A 22655-nucleotide genomic window follows, 5' to 3' on the forward strand; every position below is an offset into this window, starting at 1 on the left:
GCCCAGTGCCTTTTTCAATCCCATATGTCAGCAAGCAGGAGAGAATGGCACCCAATGGCTTCTTCCCTCCTGTTGTTTGGCAAGATGATTACAGTTAATTTATTCCTGCTATCTGCAGCTTGGCAGGCAGTAGCATTACAGCTCTTTCACTCCCACCATTTGGCGAGTTCCAGGTTCTTGCCCCGTAACCAAGAGGAATGAGGTATATGGATACTGTAGAATGAATAAAGCAGAATAGAATTTTATTGAGTGAAAGAAAAGCTCTCAACAGTGAGAGTGGACCTGACGTGAATAGCTGTCCGTGAGCCTGAGTCTGGGGCTTTTATGGGCTTAGAATAGGGAATTGGGTGCTGATTCTTCCATGGGTGGTCTTGGAAAAGGCACTAGTTGATTGGTTAAAAGGCATCATTCAGAAGGAACCAGTTGAGAGGGAATAGGTAAGACGGGGAAGTTCTCACTTCAGTTGTGGATTCTATCTGGAGCTGGCCATTTGGTTTTCAGGCTTTCAGCTGCCCTTGACTTGAAGGTTGGGTTTCACCGGAGATCCATTTCTGTTTGCCTAGGAATTTGTCTGTCTCCTGTTGCTATCACTAGCACACAGCTTTTTGCTAGGCACATGGATTATCATATGTCCAAACTCTGCTGCAAAATGACAAGGACATTGGATCAGCTCTGGTTACTAGACTGTGAGCAGAAATAAAATGTGTCATTTCTGGGTTGAGTCATTGGGAATATTCTAATCTCTCTTTCTTTCCATCACAACTGGGATGGTCTCATATTGAGATGTCAACAAGATTAAAGAGATCTTGATTGCTGAGTCATTACATGGAGGACTACTGACTTGGAGAGTTTACAAAACTCATAGTAGACTTTGCATGAGTGAGAAAAGTTTGTTATAAGCCACTATGATTTTGGAGTTAATTTTTTTACGACAGCATATCCTAGCCTGGCCTAACTGATACATTTAGAACACAGTACTAAGTAGGTTTTTTTTGTTTTGAGACAGGGTCTTGTTTTGTCCCTGAGGCTGGAGTGCAATGGCCTGATCATGGCTCATTACAGCCTCAAACCCCTAAGCTCAAGCAATCCTCCCACCTCAGCCTCCCAAGTAGCTGGGACTTCAGATGTGTGCCATATACTTGGCTAATTTTCTTCATTTTTAGTAGACATGAGGTCTCACTGTGTTGCCCAGACTGGTCTTGAACTTCTGAGCTCAAGCAATTTTCCCACCTGGGCCTCCCAAGGTGCTAAAATAACAGGCATGAGCCACCACACCAGGTCTGTTTTAAGTAACTTCTTCATCATGCTCTCATGTTCTGTCTTAGCAATGTGTTTCATTTTTCTCAGAGCTTCTATTTATTTATTTACTGTTATATTCCCACTGTATGTAAACTACTACTGTATATACTTATTATATATACTAGTAGTATGTAAACTAAACTATATGTAAACTGTACTACTATTCTGAACTAGAAGTAAACTCTGTATAAGGAATCTTTGCTTATGAATCATTGTATTTTCAGGGCCTAGAATAGTAGCTGTTCAGTAAATAATTATTAAAGAAATCAATGCAGTGTCTATTACATAGTACTCTCTGGTGCAGATTGGATTTTACAACTGGACATGATTTGAAAAGCCAAATTGAACAGTAGGTGAATTCTCAGCCAAATATATTATGGGACATTAATGCTAACTTTAATGATGTCTTTTGATAACTTTCCAATTACAAAGTGTATCAAGACAACTAGAATGCTCATTTCATTATTAGAAGCAGGTGGATACATAGGCATAATGAAAAACACAAGAGAAATAGCTACACAAACATGCAGGCAGTATTTCACTGACACTCCATTTATTTCTTTTCCGTGACAGCCATACAATAATTTACCATAGACTTGGCATTAAGTTCACTGAAATAGGTTCAAATACAGGGTATTGGGAAGACAGGAGAACACTTTGTTTCCTTATCTGACCTCTATTACCATCCAAAGAGAAGGGAATATTTCATACATGCCACCAGGACAAGCCTGGCTAACAGTATCAGGGCAGCTTGTATCCCACTCTCATTTTTTCCTTAAGCATGTAGCACTCTCATGACCCTCATAAAAGAAATAGTTGATGCTTCATGAAGATTCTGGTATCAATCTCAAACATAGTTAAATGTAATTCTAACCTACAAAGAAAATAAGTCTATTTATGCCTGAATCCCTTATGGACAGGCTTATATTCTTTGTCACAAGACTCCTGAGCCCCATGCAAATCAAACAATATGGCTGGACAACTCTTTCAATTACCTTCAATAATCTATAATAGCAAAGGTGTTTCTTGAACATTGTATAGTGGGGGAGTTATGGCCCAGGACAATAGAATTCTTTTGAGGGCAGTATTGCCTAAGTCACATGCTAGTTTAACAAAATTACCTGAGCCAAAATATGTTGGGAAATCAAGGCACGCTACAGGTAGGAGAGAAGAAGAGTGTTTCCAAATAGTAGAATCCAAGACTCAGAGAGTGAGGTGGAGGGGAGAAAAGAAGGAGGAGGAAGGGGAAGATGAAGGGAAATAACAAAATAGTAAGGCCAACTCTCTGAGATGGTGCTATTTGGCAAGTGGCCAAGAAATAGGTTCAGGCTCTAGAAAAATAGAGCCAAGAAAGAGGTTCAGGTACTCAGAGGTTCTATTTTCCTAGAGCCTGAACCTCTTTCTTGGCCAGTCACCAAAATTGGAAAACAAAATGAGTCTGGATTTCAGGAACAAGATGAATGTTCAGGTATCAGAGTTGAGGCACAAAGTCAATGCCAAACTGGCAACAATTGTGTAGAAAGTTGGGTGGGAGCTGATGCTAGAGGAGGAACTGACCCTGGTGATGCAGGACTGTAGCTGGAGGTCAGCCTCAAGTAACTCCAGCACTGGAGAGGGTAAGAGAGAGTCGGAGAACCAGCCAGGGTCTCTGAGGGACCAGATAAGGAAAGCAGGGAAAGCAGTAAGAATGGCAGTGAAACTCATTACATGTGACTAGCTAGCATTTTCTAAGGAAATCCCAAATATCAAGGATCTCATTTAATCCTTACAACCACCCGATGAATTAGCTGGTGTCTTTAAGCCATGGGTAAAAAGAGAGAATGAACGAATGATGTTGGTCCCTTCCTTTATCCTACGCAGTAACAAATTTGGAATTTTCTTACTGGGAAGTTTGGATTCCTACATATAGATGAAAGAGACATTGGCTTTTGATAATTCCAGAAAGATGGCAGTTCTATCTCAATTATTTACCAACCAGCCTAACAATAGAAATAAAATGAACAGAAATGATTTCCAAAACAAATTACTCCAATTTTGAAAATAGAACCATGGAACATAATTTACAGGGACATAATAAAATTATTATAAAAGTAATTGAAAATTTTTAGATAGTTATTAAAATAGTGATATTAGCAATACTGTTACATTTAGAGCATAATGAAACTTTGTGTTGACCTGTATTGCTACCATCTTCTCAATTCCCAAAGCTTGACATATTTCTTTATGACAAAACTTGATTATGATAATGCCCCTATCTAATTGTAGGTATTCTTATGAATTACTATCACGAAATAGTTATTTCCTATATACTTAAGAATGTTATGTGTATTTCTGTTTTGTCAATTTCTCTAAGTAGAGATAAAGTAAGCAGTGTGCAAATCAGTTCATCTAACTGTCATAAGCTGCTTTGCAAGGTTGAGGAAAAGCAGAATAATCACAGATTGCAAAACTATGATAGCAGATGTTTATACAACCTCAAACCTCGGGAGTACATATTTTTATTCTGTTTTACAAATAAGAAAATTGGGTACAAAAGGGTTAAATAACCTACTAGAATGACTATAATTTAAAAAGACAATAATAAGCATTGGTAAGGATGTAGAGAAACATTGCTAATGGGAATGTAAAATGGTGCAGTCACTTTGGAAAACAGTTCAGCAGTTCCTCAAAATGTTAAAGATAGAGGTACCATATGACCCAGCAGTTCTACTGCGAGATATATACCCAGGAGAATTGAAAATATGTATCCACATTAAGACTTGTACATGAATTTTCAGAGAAACATTACTCATAATGGCTAAAATATGGAAACAATGAACTATCTATAAATGAATAAACAAAATGTATATCCAAATAATGAAATATTATTTAGCAGTATAAAGGAATGACATAGTGATATATACTACAACAAAGATGAACCTGGGAAACATTATGCTAAGTGGAAGAAGCCAGGCACAAAAGGTCACATATTGTATGGTTCCATTTATATAAAATGTCTAGAATTGGCAAATCTGTAGAAATAGAGTGTAGTTTAGTGTTTGCCAGGGACTTGGGGGTGTGGAAGGATGGGGAGTGCCTGCAAATCAGTATTGGGTTTATTTTTGGAATGATGAAATATTCTGGAATTATATAGAAGTGAGGGTTGCACAACCTTGTGAATATGCTAACACTCACTGAATTGCACATTTTAAGAGGATGAATTTTATGGTATGAGTTACGCCTCAGTAAAGATGTTATTTTGTAAAATAAGGCTAAGTTATATAGCATTAGGTCGGGGGAGCCAATATTTGCACCAAGACAATCTGGCTCCACAGCCTGCGTATTTAACTGCTCTGCATTCCATATCTCTAGTGAGAAGACATACACTAGGAGATGTCACCTTCTCATTTATTTACTCCAAGGATATAATTTAGTATATTAAGAATGGCCAGACTGAATGCAGGCAATTTTCCATGAATAGTTTTCTCAAAACAGAGTTTTTGACAATAATTAATTAGATATAATTAATTTTAATTACTGACAAGAACCTGCTATTTCATTGCAAAGAAATTATTTGATGAATATATTCCTAGATAAGTAACTGAATTGTTTAACTGGCTGCCTTTGTTAGATTTTTTTCACTCAAATATCAACAAATGTTTATTGATTACCTACTCTATGCCACATCCTCTTCTAGGTATTAGAGGCAGAGCTGTGGGATAGAGATACAAACTTCCTGCCCTCTGAAAACTTACATTAAAACGGATAATAAAGAACAAATAAATGTTAACAATAACTGTAATTAAAAGTATATATAGGACTACCACCTGTAGAAAGGCAGATGATGAAAAGAGAGTGACTAGTATATGGGGGATGGATTATAGGCAGAGAAAAAGATAGAATAGTCACAAATATTGAGTTTTCAAGGTGTTCTGACAAAATTGTAGTTCTATATTTTGAGTGTCAGTAATCAAATTTACTCCTTGTCATTAATTTTACAGTAGGATCAGTTGTCTTGAGGCTATTAAAATAGTCTCATTGGCATATAGGAAAGCATATATTTTTTATTTGTACAATGGAAGGGGGAAGGGAATGAGAGATAGGGTAGTAGAGGAGGCCTCATACATTTAGTTCTTTTCAAAGCCACCATCAAAGACTTGAAAGACATAGGTAGGCTGCTTTCTGTATCCTTCCCCATTAAATTCTCAGACTTGAATGCTACAAATAATTGATGGGCTCTAGAGAATGATGTTAAATTCCTATAAGTGGCACAGGTTGTGCTGCCTAGGAGCAGATTCTAAGATGGAGATTTACATGCAGCAGGTTTGTTGTAAAGTGTTCTTGGAATCCATATTTGTGGAAGAGAAGGAAGGAAGCAAGATTGGGAGTCAAGGCATTGTGCATCTTCAATGAAAGCCTCAGCAACTTTCTGAGTAAAGAATTCATAGACCAAGTTGGGGAGAGAGCGCTGAGCCTTTCTACTTTCCTCTGCCTTTCACTTCATGCCCCTCTTTTCTCCAGAAGGTGGACATATCAGTGGGGGATGTTGCTGTCTTTAGCTGAGGCAAACCCCTAAGGAGGCTGACAGCTGAAGGCAGTCTTCTGGCAGCACTCTCAGCAGCTGTGGAATAAGCCCTGTTTTTCTGAAGGGGAATCTGAGCAGTGCATCACCATATCCTTCACAATAAACTTAGTCTGGTGATGACTCAAATTGTAGCTGTTTTTCTGGATGTTTCCATTACTAAATGGAACAATATGGCCCCTAGAATTTTATTTGCAAAAATTGATTTAGCTACCTGCTTTCTGATCTACTGAACGGGACTTCTCAGGATGAAATTCATAAACCTGTATTTTTATAAAGATCCCCAATGATTACTCTATAGACAGTCTATAGACCCTCATTTTGGAAGCATTGGTTGTGGTTCCAGACAGTTGTGTCTCTCTCATTCTGGCCAAAGGGATGTTAGTGGAAGTATGTGTGCCACTTCTGAGTTTTGCCCTCAGAGGAGGAGGAACACACACTCTCCTCTCCCATTCTACTTTCCTGCTGATTGGAATAAGATTGAGATGGTAGCAGCTAGTGGGAACCATTGTGGGCCAACAAGATGGAAGCTGGACAGTTCATTGTGCAATAAGACCAAAGAGACTAGGCACAGCCATGCCTCTCTAGGTCACCTACCCAGTTTTGTGTATGAGAGAGAAATACATTTCTATCTTTTTAAAGTCACTGTTATTTAGGCTTTTTCTGTAATCAGCTTAAATCTTAGTAATATGAAGATAGTGGGTCCTCATCATTGAAGTGAAGGACACTCTCTCACACTTTGTTCACCTACACTAGGAAATAGACCCATTGGATTTTAGAAAAATCAAGAAACCTATATGGATATAAATGTCTTTCTTAGGTCGACTCACTGGATGACCTAAGACCTGATAACTTTAGAGGGACTCAGACAAAATATAAGATCAGTTCAGATTATCAAGTTTTCGGTAAAAGCTACCTCAATGTTTAACTCATAATCTGTGTTGATCCAATGGTTCTAGAAGAATCTATAACAGAAAAGTAAATCCTAGTGGAGGGGCCAATGACAAGTCATAAAATGGTCACAGCAATAGCAGCTTCGGAGCTTTGGGAGCAAGACCACGCTACCTCCTGAGGCAGTTTTTCTATTTTCAGCAAATACTAGCTTTCTGTCAATACTAAAATAACAGGTGACCGTGAACCAAAGCCCCTCATCCTGGAGGGGACGTTAGCTTTTCTATGTTGCCATGGATTTGAGCATTCTCAGCAGCAATCCATCATCAATGCAAAGTCATATATACAGAATAGAGTCCATTCAGGTCTTAAAGGCACAAGTCAGAAAGTCAGATCCATGCAATAATTTCTTAAGGCCCACAATGCGCTATTATCTGGCTGCCACATTTCTCTGAATTAATGCCTTTTGCTTAGAGGAGGAATTGCTTATAATCATTTAACACAGGATGAAAAGACTCAAAGCTAGATTGCCTATAGACCCAGTGTCAGTGAAAAGTGAGACTATCTTAGGAGTGCTGTGAACAACAACTGTAAAGGAAAATTCTCTATAGCCACTGTGTTTGGCAGAAGGTTGGCCTGAAGTGAGGATTCACACTAATTTCTCAGATACAGCAAATAACTTGTATAGATAGCCCAGGACTTGAGGGGAGAAAAAATGGAGAACGCCAAGAAGGGTTGGGGGAATTGTATGAATAATTCAGAACAGATCCATACCTGAATATAAGTGAATGCTTAAAGAAGAAGGTAGCAATTGTAGCAGAAATAAGGGTCATACATGGGTTCAGCAGCCTAAATTCCCTCCACTGAAGCCACTTGGGATACCACCATGCTAATAATCATGGTATTGTTATATAAATGGAAGACAGTGATCTTCCATTTTCATAGTATCACGTCACTCAGCTACTTGGTAAAAAGGAGACAACTTTGATCCTTTTCTGGTGGTGGGAAGACAGCATTTATTTTCTCTGAGATAACCAAGTATGGATTGGCATTTTCATTTTGTGTCTAATATGCCTAGACAAGCACATCTATCTATAGGCTTATTGAATACTTTATTCACTGCCATGAAAGGCTGTGCAGCAATGCTTCTAACCAAAGGAATTTATTTTCAAGTGAAGAAAAGAAAAGTTCATACAGCGTCAAATCAAAGAAAAAAAAGGTACATACATACCTCAATAAATGTATTATGCTTTATTGTTCACAGATGGTAAACCTTAAAGATCAGCCTACTGAGCACTCCACTCTGATACCAGCTGAGGGATTAGTTGGTGTGCTGTTGGCAGGATGTAATATATTAGCTGGACCAGAAATCAATGTTCATTTTATCTCCCTTGTTCTGAAACTCCCAGCTAGCCATTTGGGGTCTCTCATAAGTCTAAAGCAGGCTTACTAAGCAGAAAATGCTGTCAGTATATTATCTGGGATGATCAATTCTGACTGTCAGGTGAAAATAGAGCTGCTACCACATGGTAAGGACTGTAATGTGGGTATAATGTTGACTCTGTGCTCTACTATTTCCTGAGGTAAAAGCTATTAAAGAAACTCCTGCAACCTCACCCATTTGGATTTTCAAGGCCTCAAGCTCCTCATAATTTTGTGAAATGATGAACTCTGGTATGCACTGAGAGGAAGGAAAACCTGGAACCAGTTACAGACATAGAGGAAAGTCAAAGGCCCTGGAACTGACTGTAGAAGTGAGATCTGTAATGTCCACTCATAAGGAATTGTTATCCACCTTTGGTAGCAATTACCAATATACTAACACATCTATTTTCTTCTCCACCATTAGACATACAGTGTTTGATGGTAGTTAAATTTACCACTAGTCCAACTGATACAGAAAAGTAAGAACTTGTTCATAAATAGGTTATGATAATTTGGGTTTGCCTTCATGTTGGGAAGGGGATAAGGGTGTTAATAATTGCACACATTTTACATTTTACCTGTGTAAATAATTTATCCAAGGCACATTTGAATATATATGTTCAGGAAGAAGGATGTGTGTGAGACAGCAAGGCAGTAGAATGTATTAAAGATGACAGCCATAATGTTAGTCAACCTCAGCCTCTTCTTTTTTTTTTTTTTCAGACAGAGTCTTGCTCTGTCACTAGGCTGGAGTTCAGTGGTGCGATCTCGGCTCAGTGCAACCTCTGCCTCCCAGTTCAAGTGATTCTCCTGCCTCAGCCTTCGGAGTAGCTGGGACTACAGGTACGCGCCACCATGCCCGGCTAATTTTTGTATTTTGTTAGTGGAGATGGGGTTTCACCGTGTTGGCCAGGATGGTCTTGATTTCTTTGACCTCTTGATCCACCTGCCTTGGCCTAACCTCTCTTTTTAGCTACCTATTTCACTGGTATACAATATACATGCACAGGACTGAGATAAAGAAAGATATTTATTTTGGTTTTGGTCTTGCTGAGTTTGTGGTACCTATAGAGCATCCACTGAGAGATGTTAAATTCAAAGTTGTGTCAATGTGTCTGAGACTCAGAGGATGAGGGTGGTGATACAGACTGGAAATCCTCAAAGTGTAAATATATCTACTTAAATTGACGAAATTGGCCAAAGACTGAGTAAAATGTAAAGCAGAACAGGATGCAACTAGAAAACTAAACTTTAGAGGATTGGCAGGAATAAAGCTGTCCACATGATGTAGGAACATTTAAAATGATGTCACAGAAAGAAAAAAGAAATATCATAGAAACAAGGAGAAAAATGTCTCAAGAAAGGAAGAGTGGAGATGCTGTCAGACCCTGTAGGCAGAGCTAGAGAAGGTCACTGGTGTCCTAGCAGGAGGAGTTGTAGTAGGATGGGAAGAGTGATGCAACTGGCACAGGAAGTGAGAAAAGGAAACCAAGTCTACATTTTCAGTAAGTGAAGGAAATGAAACGGGAGAAGGGCATAAGAAGCTGAAGGATAAAAGGAAAATATATTGAAGAGTCATGATATGATCCAGTTTCTGCTAGACTTGCAGAATTCGTATTGCCGTAAAATAAATACCCTTGCTCACGAATTGCTTGTCAAGTTGTGTTTATTTTTCAGATCCAGTCAACAAGAGAACAAAATTCCTCACAATGAGAACTCATTGTTTTGAGTTATTCTCACATTGTTTAGTTTATTCTCACTTTTTAAATGATTATTTTTCCTCACTTATAAAATAAATACCAGGCCTGTTAAAACTGGGAAGGTGATGTCAGCATTAACTGTACATGAAGGTCGTATATGGTTGGCATATGTCTAAACAAGAGCAGGTCGTGATATGCTTGTATTGGTAAGGGATTGTACTGCCATCAGGACAGTCAAGTACAATGTCTCTGAGTTCATAGTTTTCTTCTCGGCAGCAAAGGCATGAATGTTCCAAGAGTAAGATATCATAATTGTACCTAAAAGAAAAATTCAGTAATAAACATTTTTAGAATTTTAAAAATAAATTGACATCAGTGCTCAAACTGTAACTGTCTAAGTGACTTAGCAAGCCTTGTAACCAATTTATTCTTTTTCTAGACCTTGCATTCCCCCTGTCACTGTAAAGCTCTGATGTTGCTCGGTGGTATTTGGTATGCGAGACCAAGAGAAATAAGAAATCTGAAAGGAAGTTATAATCTCATAACTGGAGCATTATGGCAAAAAAGTAAACTAAATACAATTTTAAATATAACTTAATATGAGATTATTATCTTTATATTAATCTATACATAAAAGTGTACATAAAGGAAAAGCATACTATCTAAATTTCAAGTTTAAGTAATTCAAGAAATTCACTTCTTTGCTTAAATATTTTCTGTAGTCACTGTATGAGATGACTAAATTTGTTACAAATGTATCATGTATATTTAGAAAACTACTTCAGAATGACTCATCACTATTTTAAGTGAATATTTTAGTTCTCAGATCTTAATATCTTAGATTCTTCTTTCATTTGGTCCTGATAACAGAATAGTATTGCTCTCACATAAAAGTTTTTCCAAGTAATATTTTAAAAGATCCATTTTCTCCACAAGGTTACAAAGTTTACACATGATACACATTCAAAGAACTCACTTGGCAGTCTTTTCACATTCCCCTGTGCATTTTGCCATCTGAACTCTTTTCTTGCAACCACTGTAGATAACAGTCACATTTACAACGGAAGATCTGCAATTATTCTTACCTAAAATGAAATGGAAAAGAGAGTCAGAAGTGAGGTTTAACATTAACAATTGCTAATCCTTCATTTTCTTAACCTATAAATAATAGCAACTACTTCACAACATTATTGAGGTGATTAATCATCTCAGCATCATTACAAGGTAGCTGGTTAATACTCAGATTACTGGTATCTTGTTGTTCCTGTTATCGCTATCACACTATCACAGGTGAAGGGGTTGAGGGGAGAAGTAAGAGGAAGGGAGAAGGGAAGACATGGGCGAATGGATTATTTTGATATCCATCAAAAACGGGTGGATTAATTATTTTTGACATCCATTTTCTCATCACTGATTATCCTTATGATCTAATGCACCAGTTTACAACACAACTTGCTGATGCAAAAGAACAAGCTCATCTTTTCCATGAAAATTACATTTGTTCCCTTGTAAACATTATTATTTTTACTGAGAAGAGTGTTGCAATCAACATGAATACGTGACCATAATACATTATGTACAAATATCAAATGGAAATTTATACATGTAGGCTAGATTACCTGTTGTGTTAAAAATACGAGATACTTTCTCTTAATGATCTGCCATTTTGTTTTAAAGAAATTAAACTTTTGTCAACAGCTTACATTTCTCTCTATGCAGAACTTAACTTTACTCACATGTATAGCAACATTTTTTTGAATCATAGATTCTGTCTTCCTGTAAGGGTAAGAAAAAAGAAAAAAGACTGGAAACGTTATTCCAAATTTTTCTGCAAATAATATAACACTTCTTAATTTGTTAAAATGCCTCATATCACAAACAGGAAATGGGACAGATGGACAATCTTACCTCAGATGTAGTAAGCAAAGGACAGAAAAAGAGAAAGATCAGTTGAGTAATAAAAATGTGACAAATTTTTCAACAAGGGGTCAAGGAAAAATAAGCTTTAAACTAAATTCTTGTCAAAGATAACATTAAAGAATATTAAATTATTTCTCACTTACTGAAAAATACTTTAACAATAATATTACTACTAATACATTAGAAACATAATTAGAAGCAGCACCTCTGAGAAATTGATAGTTTTTAAATTATAACAAAGTAAAAGCATGATAAATATTGAAATCCGGTATTAGAGCTCAAAAATAAAACTTTAAACCATATTATCAATTATATCTTCAGAAAGAAAAATGATAACTTAAATCTCCCTTAATAATTGAAACTTAAGCATTCATTAATATAAAACCCAGTCATATTTGGGGGGCATAGAAATGGAGAAAACTGTGACACAAAGAAAGATCTAAAGTACCCAGACATGATTATACAGAAAAATTGGTATTCTTATAGACTGAGCTATTTTTAAAAGTTAGTGAGTTTTTTAGTTTCAAAATAGCAAAATGCTTTCTATAATAACTTACTTCTTCTAGATTAGCACTAAATTAAGTTTTATAAAGCCTGTAAAACATGAGAGCCTTTCTTGATATGAAAATAATTTATACTTAACAATAAAACATGAGCATGTCTGGAATCATCTGGGCTCTGGATATGATGAATTTGTTTAAAGAGCTATACAACCTACAAGATATTTATGTCTGCTAGCCAGACACAAACGTTTTCTAATGAGATAGAAGACAGGTTGATTTTTTTTCTTTTTTTTTTTTTTTTTTTTTTTTTTTTGAGATGAAGTCTCACTGTTGTCCCCCAGGCTGGAGTGCAACGGCGCAATCTTGGCTAACTGCTACCTCCGCCTCCTGGGCCCAAGTGATTCTCCTGCCTCAGCCTCCTGAGTAGCTGGGATTACAGGCACCTGCTACCATGCCCAGGTAATTTTTATATATTTAGTAGAGACGGGGTTTCACCATATTTCCCAGGCTGGTCTCGAACTCCTGACCTCAGGTGATCCGCCCGCCTCGGCCTCCCACAGTGCTGGGATTACAAGCCTGAGCCACCGCGCCCGGCCAGGGTTTGTTTAATATGAGAACTGAATCTCGGTGTTCATTAGTTAAGATGACTTACTTCTGCACACCAGGTTTGCTTTGGGCAGTCCTGGACTACTGCAGCAAAGCCAGTGTCTTTGCAGGAGTAGGAGACACAGGGGTTGCTGGGGTCATCGAATGAAGCACCAATCTGGGAGGAAAAGAGGGGGAAGAAAACAAAATAATTATTCACCTTGATTTCTTTTAGAGGTTGGCAAGAACATCAGTTTAAAAATTCAAATTCATGTTTAGTGATTTTCCAGAGGCACTTTGTCATTAGGTTAGTAGTAAAAAAGAAAAGATGGTTTGAAAGTCTTCCACTTCCATGAATAAACCAAATTTGTTCATTGAGAGCACAGAGTGTGTCAAGATTCTCAATCCTCAAATTAAGATTCACCAACAGTTACTCTATTATATTTTCAAGAAATTTTCAAGACAGGTTTTTTATAGTGATCAAGCAGTTAATCAATTGTTATGTTCTAAGCTTAAGGGGAAGCAAGAAATTTAAGTGGGGAAAAAATGGCACAAAATAGGCTTATCATATTAAAACAAATGACAAGTGTCACAAGATGTCTTACTTTTCTCTTGGCCTATATTCCTATACTTTTAAAGTTCTCTGGTGTTACTTTATAATTAGCTTATGTTAAATATTCAAACAACAGTTAGAGAAACTGCATTTATTTCACAGCCTCAGACAAGATGAACTTTCTGATAAATTGGAATTTTATTATTAAATGACCAGAAGAAAACTTTCCTTTTGTTCCTTAAATATCATCATATTTTGTGTTTAAAAACTATCACAGGTTCAAGTCAGATCAACTTTGGAAACTAAAAATTAAGAAGTCCAGGTGGAAATTTGAGTGTGATAAATGGGTTATCCAAGTAAAACTCTCATAGGTTGTTTTATCTATTTCCTAATATACCACATATATTTCACTTTAGATTTTTTAATATTTACTATCACCATTTCAAGTGTGTTAATATCAATTTGAGAATCATCTGATTTTTACGGCTTCCTTATACTTTTTTCTAAAAAGTTAAATTACTGTCCAAAATGTCAAATTCGTTGTCAAAATCCAGCCTTGAATGTATTGTGTTGCTGTAGCTGCATAATAGGGTTCTAGCCCTTTGGGTTTTCTTATTTGATCTCTGACAGCTTGACCATCTGATCTTTCTGGTTATAATTACAGTTTGACTCTATTCATTGATTTGAATGTTACAAAGTATGTCTTCTCCATCTGGCAAGGCCCTTGGGAAATTTTGTTCAGAAGCTCTACTGCTGAGTAGTTAATGATCAAGTACTATGTTTTCCTCCTTTGCAGAGTCATGGTGAGTGTTACATTTGATGTTCCTTTGGAAGTGGGGGTGGGGAAAAAAATGAACGGATTCCAATCCATTGTTACTAGGGTTAAAAATATATATATATACATACATATATATTTATTTATTATATAATTTCTTATGTATATAATATATATACTTATGTATATTACATATATAAAATAGGCTGAAAGTCCCTTAATGTAGCCCAGCATTAAATTTATTCTTATAATTAACAAAAACATTTTAATGAAGAAAAGACCTTACCTCATAGTCAGTATTGTTAAATAAACATGTTCTTGGTTCTGAAAAATAAACATATTGTTTTATTCTAAAATACTATAATTTCTATTTATAAAACAGAAATTGTAGATGAGATCATACATAGAAACCAACTATGTTTCTACCCATAATAGCATAGTGTTCCTTTAATCTACTGATTATATTCATAATTTAATTCTGGGTAACCCCCATCCTGAAGATGGTAAGTTTTAAGAATGCAAATATTATTATACTAATTCTGTATTATTTATTACACCTGCCTAGTATTATGTTCGACAAAATTGGTAGCTCAAAAAGTATCTCTTGAATATGTGAATAAACAACCAACAAACATATTCAATTAAAATACACACCACAGTATCCGATTTCACAGCAGGTGTCATTAGATTGGAACTTCACAAGCTTCTCGCCGGTTTTGCATGTGGGTGGAGAAGGGCACTCCTCAGGTTTACAGTCTATAGTCTTTGCATCAGTACAGGTACATCTGTGGCAATTGGCAGTCCATATGTCTCCAGGCTACATAAACAAACCAAGTTTAGACTTCTATTCAAATACAGGAATAAGAGCAAATTTGGATTAAAGTAGAGCAAAACTGTGTACTTACAGATTTCTCTTCTCCCAATGGACCGTGACAAACTGTTAACATAAATGATAAATGGTAATTAAATTTGGCAAAATATAACCATCTGTTATTTATAGATAACCACCAGGTGGCCAGTACTGTAATTGGCATTAGGATTTCAGAGTGACTGAATTATAGAAGATTTTATGGTGCCTTAAGGAGAATAAAATCACGTCCACCTGCTTCAAGCAAACTGTTCCCAACAGGCATATCCTATTTTTACAATCCTCCGCAAAGGATAATTCTTAATTTCTCCAGGCAGTGGTCAATCAATCTTATGGCTACTAACTGACTTACTGTTTTGCAGTCTGACTTCCGCTTTTCCAAACCTACAAGTCACCATGGCTTCATAATTACCAGACCCAAGGGCCCTTTCTCAGTTTTTCTGTGCCATAGTTGACATTTTTCATTCTTACCTTCTTGAAAAATGCTCTCCTTCTTCAGATTTAATACTCTGAAATTTTTGTCTTCACTGGCAGTTTGTCTTACTGCCTCTCATTTTGGCTCTAATTCTTTCTTCTGTCTCCACAATGTGCACCGTAACATCAAAAGAATGGCTCTAAAATGCCCAGCTCCAGCCCAGACCTCTCTCATAGCTTTGGAGCCAGTTCTCTCTCAACCTATAGACAGAATCCTGGCAGACCTATAGAAACCCGAAACTTGATGTGCACACAACATATTTTATCATCTTCCCCCCAAAACCAGCTTCTCTTCTAGATTGGCTTCCTTCTCTAAGGATAGAACTATACTTTCAATCATTCAAGCTTAAAATCAAGGAGCCATTTGATTTCTTCCTTCTAGCACTGGCATCAAATCTACTGCCAAATCCTGTATCTTTACACTCACATTCATTTCTTCCTTTCCTTATTCTACTTGCTAAAATGCCACTCCAAGATCTTATTAAAGTTTTGATCTAGCATACTCTACTGGCTTTTTTAAGGGAGTTATTCTGACTCATATCTCTTTCTGATCCAATGAGGTAATGTAATTTTTCTAAGGCCTAATTCTCATCTCATTTACTACTTTGATGGCCCCTTATAGTTGTGTAAAACAAACACTTTATTCTAGCATTCTAGCTTTTGAGGTCTCTCATATTGTGACTCAAACTGACCTTCTCAACTTTGTCTCACTTCTCTCATTTACATGCCCTGGACTGGTCTATTTGTGTTCTCCAATTCCAATACTGTAAAGAAATTCCTAGATATACCTAATGCTAAATGAGGAGTTAATGGGTGCAGCACACCAACATGGCACATGTATACATATGTAACAAACCTGCACATAGTGCACATGTACCCTAAAACTTAAAGTATAATAATAATAAAATTAAAAAAAAGAAATTCTTGGGGATACCTTAAAATATACAAGTGACATACAATATGCACTCTATATATAATACATAGTTTATATTTTTACTTGGAAATTTATTTTCTGCCTGATATGAAAATTGCCTATGTCTTTGAAGACCTTCCTTCTCCCACTATGTACTATGGTCAGAGAATTATTTTTTAGTAATTTTTTTTTGCTCACTGCAAAGCACACCACATTGTCTTGAGAATGGTAGGGACTTAAAGTTCTCTAAAATTACTTATCTCTGGCTAAGTGGATTTTTTTTTCTACTACAGCTCATCCCTCAAGTTGGAATTATCTAGTTTAAAAAGATGCTCACTATCAAGTGATAATATTTTGGTTAAGGTATCAAAATTATATGAAACATTTAGTAGGTAAACCTTGCTTTGATCTAAGTAACAAGGTATATTTGTTTGGTTTGGCTTCATTGGTTTGTGAAGGAGGAAATGAACTATTACTCACTATTTGGTGAATAAAAGCTAAGTTAATCCAATACATGTTTTCCTATTTTATAACATTTCCATGGCTAGTGACTTTTATTAGCGTGACCTCTGAAATTTGATTGACAAGAGGAATCATTAATGCAGAACAATTCTGAAGTCGTGGAATTCTTACCTGGAGCTGGTGGAAGTGAGGCTAGACATTCTGTGTAAAAACAGGAACCTTAAGTTAGTCTCTGAAGTTACTGGAATAGTATTGGGGCAAGTATAGTTATCTAATTCATTATTCTATTGCTGAAAATAATTGTCTACATAGCTAGTCTTACAAATAGATATATTCCCATCTATCCCCCCTTCCTGCTCCTCGCTGCATTTGAAATTCCACTGTACAGTGCTTCCTTTGGACCTCACATTTTAATGAGAGAAAAATATAAGTATCAAAAGGAGAAAACATCAAGGTAAACTCTTCAAAAATTTTTTGAAGGCAGATCTAATGAATAGAACAATAAAAGAGATTTAAAAAGGGAAAAAGATAATTCTGCTACAGTATAAAATGAGTATTATTAATTACCCAGTTTTAGTCATTTAAAAACTTTTATTCTCCTTATCTTCTTGAAATACTTCAATTTTGCTCTAACTTCTCCCCCAACAAATGCTTTAAACTGGCAATATGTATCTTTTTTAGCCTTTACACGTCACATATTTTGGTCAATCGAACAATTCACTCATAAATTTCAAATTCGATTCCAAAACTTCTAAAAACAAAATGAATATTGTATGCAATCTGGTCAGATGCAGTGGCTCACGCCTGTAATTGCAGCACTTTGGGAGGCCAAGGTGGGCAGATCACTTAAGGCCAGGAGTTTGAGACCAGCCTGGCCAACATGGTGAAACCTCGTCTCTACAAAAAATACAAAAATTAGACGGGCATGGTGGTGCTTGCCTGTAGTCCCAGCTACTAGGGAGGCTGAGGCAGGAGAATTGCTTGAACCCAAGAGGCAGAGCTTGCAGTGAGCCGAGACAGTGCCATTGCACTCCAGCCTGGGCAGCAGAGCAAGACTCTGTTTAAATATATATATGTTTTTCTTGGTAGGTTTTTCTTGGTAGGTTGATATATATATATATGTGTGTGTATATATATACACACATATACACACATATATGTATACATATGTGTGTGTGTGTATATGTATATCAACCTACCAAGAAAAAGGCTGACCTAGGAGCAACAGAATATTTGAAAAGAACTCAAAATTTCTACATGTTTAGGTAAAGTGATCCCAACAACTAATAGGCCCAAAATATAGATTACAAAATGAATTAAAGGTATGGAAATTTGGGTAATCAAATGTCTCCAACTCTACGTAGGGAGGCTAAGCCAGGTGCTAATTATGGATGCTTAGCAAATTAACAGAAACCAGCAACAGGAGAGAAAAAAGATCAATTAGGCATAAACACAAGAGAAAATATTCCCTGACCAGTGTTTGCAAGCGTTCATTGGAGATATTTGCAAGAGGAGCCATAGAGAACAGTCTCCTAATCACTACATTGGCATCAGAGTAATTTCTCAACTATCTGATCATGTCAGGCTGTTGATCAAATCCTTAAGGGTACCCCATTACTACAAGGATAGTCTTGTTGAAGTTTGGTTCTTTATGAAATTTTCTCTACTTACGTTTCCAATCTCATTACCTCCCTGAACCTCATTCAGTTATTGCCAACATTTGGTTGATTCCTGAACTTCCCCCATGAGGTCTCATATCTTTATCATTTCCAGGGCTGTTTGGCAGAAATACCCTCCCCATCCATGCCAATTTTAAACTCAATCATGCCATTTCTCATGTCTTTACTCCACACTACCAATTAATAAGCAGAAATTAGCACTACTCTCACTCCACCCCCGGGACCACATTTTTTGTGCATATTTTTGGGTATCACTAAATATATACTATCTGTGCCCAAAATAATCTCTTCCTCCCACACACACAGAATAAAAAATGGCAAGTGCTGCATCTTGCTGATGTTTTTGCTTTTAATGTCTGCTAGAGAGTCTAGCACACATAAGGTACTAAAGAAATATTAGTTGAAATAGTAACAAAGAAATTAGGGCTTTTCCTATACTGACCTGTTTTATTTTCAGTTTCTACTTCTCTGGTTGCCACGACAGTGGTTTCTGAGAGGACATAAATGGATGGTATTGTGATTTTAAAAATTAGAATAACCTACACATATCAAGTCTGTGTTTATGTACATGCCCAAATGATGGCACAAATTCATACTCAAGGAAAGCTTTGGGTGGAACAGACAATTTATTCCAGTTCATTTCGGTCATTTGATTTTACCTGGCTGGGATACTTGTGGTCTTGTTGTCATTCCAGCTGTAACCAAGGTAGAGCCTTGCAAAAGGAAATATAAGACATTTTAGGACTAGCACCCTTCATAATTCTCTGCTCAGAATTCTCAGTCTGCACGAAGGAGTCTTTAGGAGGGGAGCCCCAGCAAAAGCCTGAACCAAAAACTCCCAGAGGAAAAAAAAAAAAAGTTATCCCTAGTGGAATTTCGAAGTTGTGTTCCAAAACGAAGTTGAATGCCATCATCCTGGCCTCAGTCTTTCACTTCTCTCCTACCCCTCTCCTCCTAACTCAACTTCTTATGTATAATCAAAGCCACACTGAATACTCACCTGTTTGCACTCCAGTTTCAGAAGTTTCTTTGACTCCTGTGGAAGCAGTGACTACTTAAAAAGGAACAAAAGTGGTGAGTACAGGGGACTAGAGGAGCTACAGCTTAACTTCATTTAAAAATAATTTTTTATTCTTCATGTTTTAGATGGACAGATAAAACTATGTATTTTGTACATGATGTTCTGAAGAATTACATTATGCCACCCTCTTAGCATTTTTCAAGAATATATTATTAACTATAGTCATGATCTTGTGCAATAGAGCTCTTGAATTTTTCCTCCTGTCTATATGAAATTTTGTATCCTTTCACCAACATCTCCCCACCATACCCCTCCCCACATATACAACTACCCCAACCACTGGTAACCATCATTCTACTCTCTACTTCTGTGAGAACTGCAGATAAGCTATCCTGTCTTCTGAGGTGCCACCAAGACAAATGCATTTATTACTATCTGACTTACCTGTAGTAGGAGGTCCAGGAGCAGTGGTTTTGTCAGATGCTTCCTTGGAAGGACCTAAAACGAGCAAGGGAAGAGCAATAAACTTTTTTTTTTATTTTTTCTTTGTTTATAGCTTTATTGAAAATATTAATTTACAATAAATCACACATGTTTAAAGTGGATAATTTAATGACACCTATTTGTACATCTGTGAAACCATCATCCCAGCCAAGATAATGAACACATCCATCAACACCCCCCCAAATTTCTTTTTTTTTTTTTTTCTGGTCTCAGAAGAGCATTTACCTAAGACACGTCCACGTGGAACAAGAGTATCAAAGCACTTGGAATATACTAACACATCTACTAATGCTAGCTCATGCCCCTGCCATGGAAACACTAAGAACTTCTTATTGTAGCAATCCCTTGTTCACAGAGGTGAAGTGAAGATTCTCCTATGACCCTGATACATGTTTCTCTTCTGGGTGCCCTTTCTCTAAATGATGAGAGCTTTTCTCACACTTTACTCTATACATGTTTCACTTCTGGTGCCCCTTCTCTAAATGATGAGAGCTTTTCTCACACTTAAATCTTACTTCATGTAACTTGGTTTCTTAGTTCTCCTGTATTAATTTTGGAGGGAGTGAGTGGGAGAAAATGAGAAAATGAGAGACCTAATGTTGCCCTCAGCTTAACTACATTTTAGACAGGTTTATTCCTAGCTATTGGCTCTTAATCTCCCTTTTCTTATTTACTTTAGAAAACTTGCCTTACTTTTAAATTCTTCCTCTGCCCCTTCAAGATGTAAATCTTCTCCCAGTCTCTTGTCAATCTTGCAATTCATAAATATCTTTCTCAAGGACCTGATAGCCGTTCTTTTGAAATACAATTATCAAGAAAAATAATGCCTCTATCTCCCAATCTTTGTGGGAGGGTAGGGGCCTAACTTTGACCTGATTAAGTGCCAATTACCAAACACAGATGACCTAATCATATAGATTAAAGTCTCTCCAAACATCCGCCATTAGTTTTCCACTAGCTTAGCCAAGCACTAAACAATTCTCCTGCCTTTTGCTTTATCAGAGCTGAATTCAATCTCTCTCCCCTATTGTAATGGTTTTGACGCTTATTGTAATAGTCTTGAACAAAGTCTTCTTTGCCTGTTTACATCTGGTGCAATTTTATTTTACAGTTGAAGTGTGACATTCATTCATAGAGATAAATATTGGCTATCTGTATTTACTTTGTAAAAAGTATTTACTTTTGTGTTAAAGACAGAGAAATGTTGAGCATGTAATCTTCATTTGAGACAATAATTTCTATTACCTGAGATGGAAGTTTCTGGGATTCCAGTGATTCCACTTGATACCACAGTGGTTCCTGCAAAGGAAAATAAGGGCAAATTCATATCAGCCACAGCCCTTATTCCTATCCTCAGAGATAAACATGAGGAAGAGAAAGCAAATCAGATGACTTTCTGGGCCAGTGCTGCAGCTAGCCCACAGGGCACCTTGTGAATTACAGACACACAAATAACTCCTCTGGCCAGATGAGAATTCATGGATTTCAGTGTCTGCTCTCTCCTTTAGTGGTGCCCTGTGTGCCTTTGCAGCCTGACCTGGGAACTCTGGCATGAGCCTGAGAAACCCCAAAACAAGAAAACAACCATAGATGGCTAGGAAATGTAAATTTCCTAATGGGACTTCCTGAGTCTTATCTTTACCCCCAATATTTCCCTATGCTGAAGCAATGGATAGGAGTCTTTAATGAGAACCCAGTGGAGTTAAACAGATTTAACCACTGACAGACACTCATTAACCCTAAGAAAGGCAAAGAAGAATGAGGTAGGCAATTGATGTGTGGATGCTACAGTCAGTTCCACAGAAGGGATCTTAGTTTTCTAGCCTTAGGTTCTTACAGCTACCTACTAAATATTTACATACCTGTGTTTGAGCTTCCAGAAATATTTATGCTAGAGGCTACCTCAGTGGTGCCTGTAATAAGAGGGAAGGACACAACACCTTTCCCATCATCAGAAATGTATGGCTTTTCCACATAGCCTCATTTCTCTGAAGCAACAGAAAACAATTTAACAAGTTTTTTTGCACCAAATGTTAAGCCTGGCATGTTTTCCAATGGACTCTTTCATAATTGTATGTTCAAGGGAAACATGGGGGAGGAAAGTCACAATTGCCTCATAGATCTCACTTCTCTAGATCCAGAATCATCCAGACTTCAATTACTAAATTTGAGAATGTTTTTCTTATATGCACATGATTTACCTCCAGTAAAGATTTCTAAAGTAAATGTAAGAAAAGGGACAAGTTCTCCAGGGAAAGAAAACCAGACAACAAAGTGTGTCTAAACTTGTGATCAAAGGTTAAATATCTAAATCAAAGCCTTAATCAGCACAATTACCTGCATCTATTGAGTAATCTCTTAATCAGCAAAATTACCTGCATCCATTATAGTAATCTCACCTTCTTGGCTGCTGGTGACTCCCGTTGATCCTGGGGTATTGCCTGACAAGACAAAGGGAGTAAAGAAAGAATGTGTCTAGAGAATTTTTAATACATCTACAATATATCTTGGAAAATTCATAG

The 22655-nt window shown here is 36.8% G+C and overlaps 1 protein-coding gene across 1 annotated transcript in view; it reads right to left on the minus strand.

The window, feature by feature from the left end:
* Positions 1-9896: 9896 nt before the first annotated feature.
* Positions 9897-22655, minus strand: part of MUC19 (mucin 19, oligomeric) — a 188144-nt gene continuing 175385 nt past the window's right edge. Inside the window, exons 179-192 of the mRNA XM_063785772.1 lie at positions 22533-22574; positions 21379-21432; positions 20074-20127; positions 19609-19659; positions 19268-19321; positions 19051-19098; positions 17101-17130; positions 15118-15149; positions 14867-15029; positions 14499-14536; positions 12952-13062; positions 11613-11652; positions 10853-10961; positions 9897-10194 (exon numbers count right to left, since the gene is read on the minus strand). Coding sequence (XP_063641842.1) covers positions 10011-10194; positions 10853-10961; positions 11613-11652; positions 12952-13062; positions 14499-14536; positions 14867-15029; positions 15118-15149; positions 17101-17130; positions 19051-19098; positions 19268-19321; positions 19609-19659; positions 20074-20127; positions 21379-21432; positions 22533-22574 — 1010 coding nt within the window. The 3' untranslated portion in view covers positions 9897-10010. The remainder of the gene's footprint in view (positions 10195-10852; positions 10962-11612; positions 11653-12951; positions 13063-14498; positions 14537-14866; positions 15030-15117; positions 15150-17100; positions 17131-19050; positions 19099-19267; positions 19322-19608; positions 19660-20073; positions 20128-21378; positions 21433-22532; positions 22575-22655) is intronic.

Source organism: Pan troglodytes, chromosome 10, assembly GCF_028858775.2.
Source record: "Pan troglodytes isolate AG18354 chromosome 10, NHGRI_mPanTro3-v2.0_pri, whole genome shotgun sequence".
NCBI classification, from domain to species: Eukaryota; Metazoa; Chordata; class Mammalia; order Primates; family Hominidae; genus Pan; species Pan troglodytes.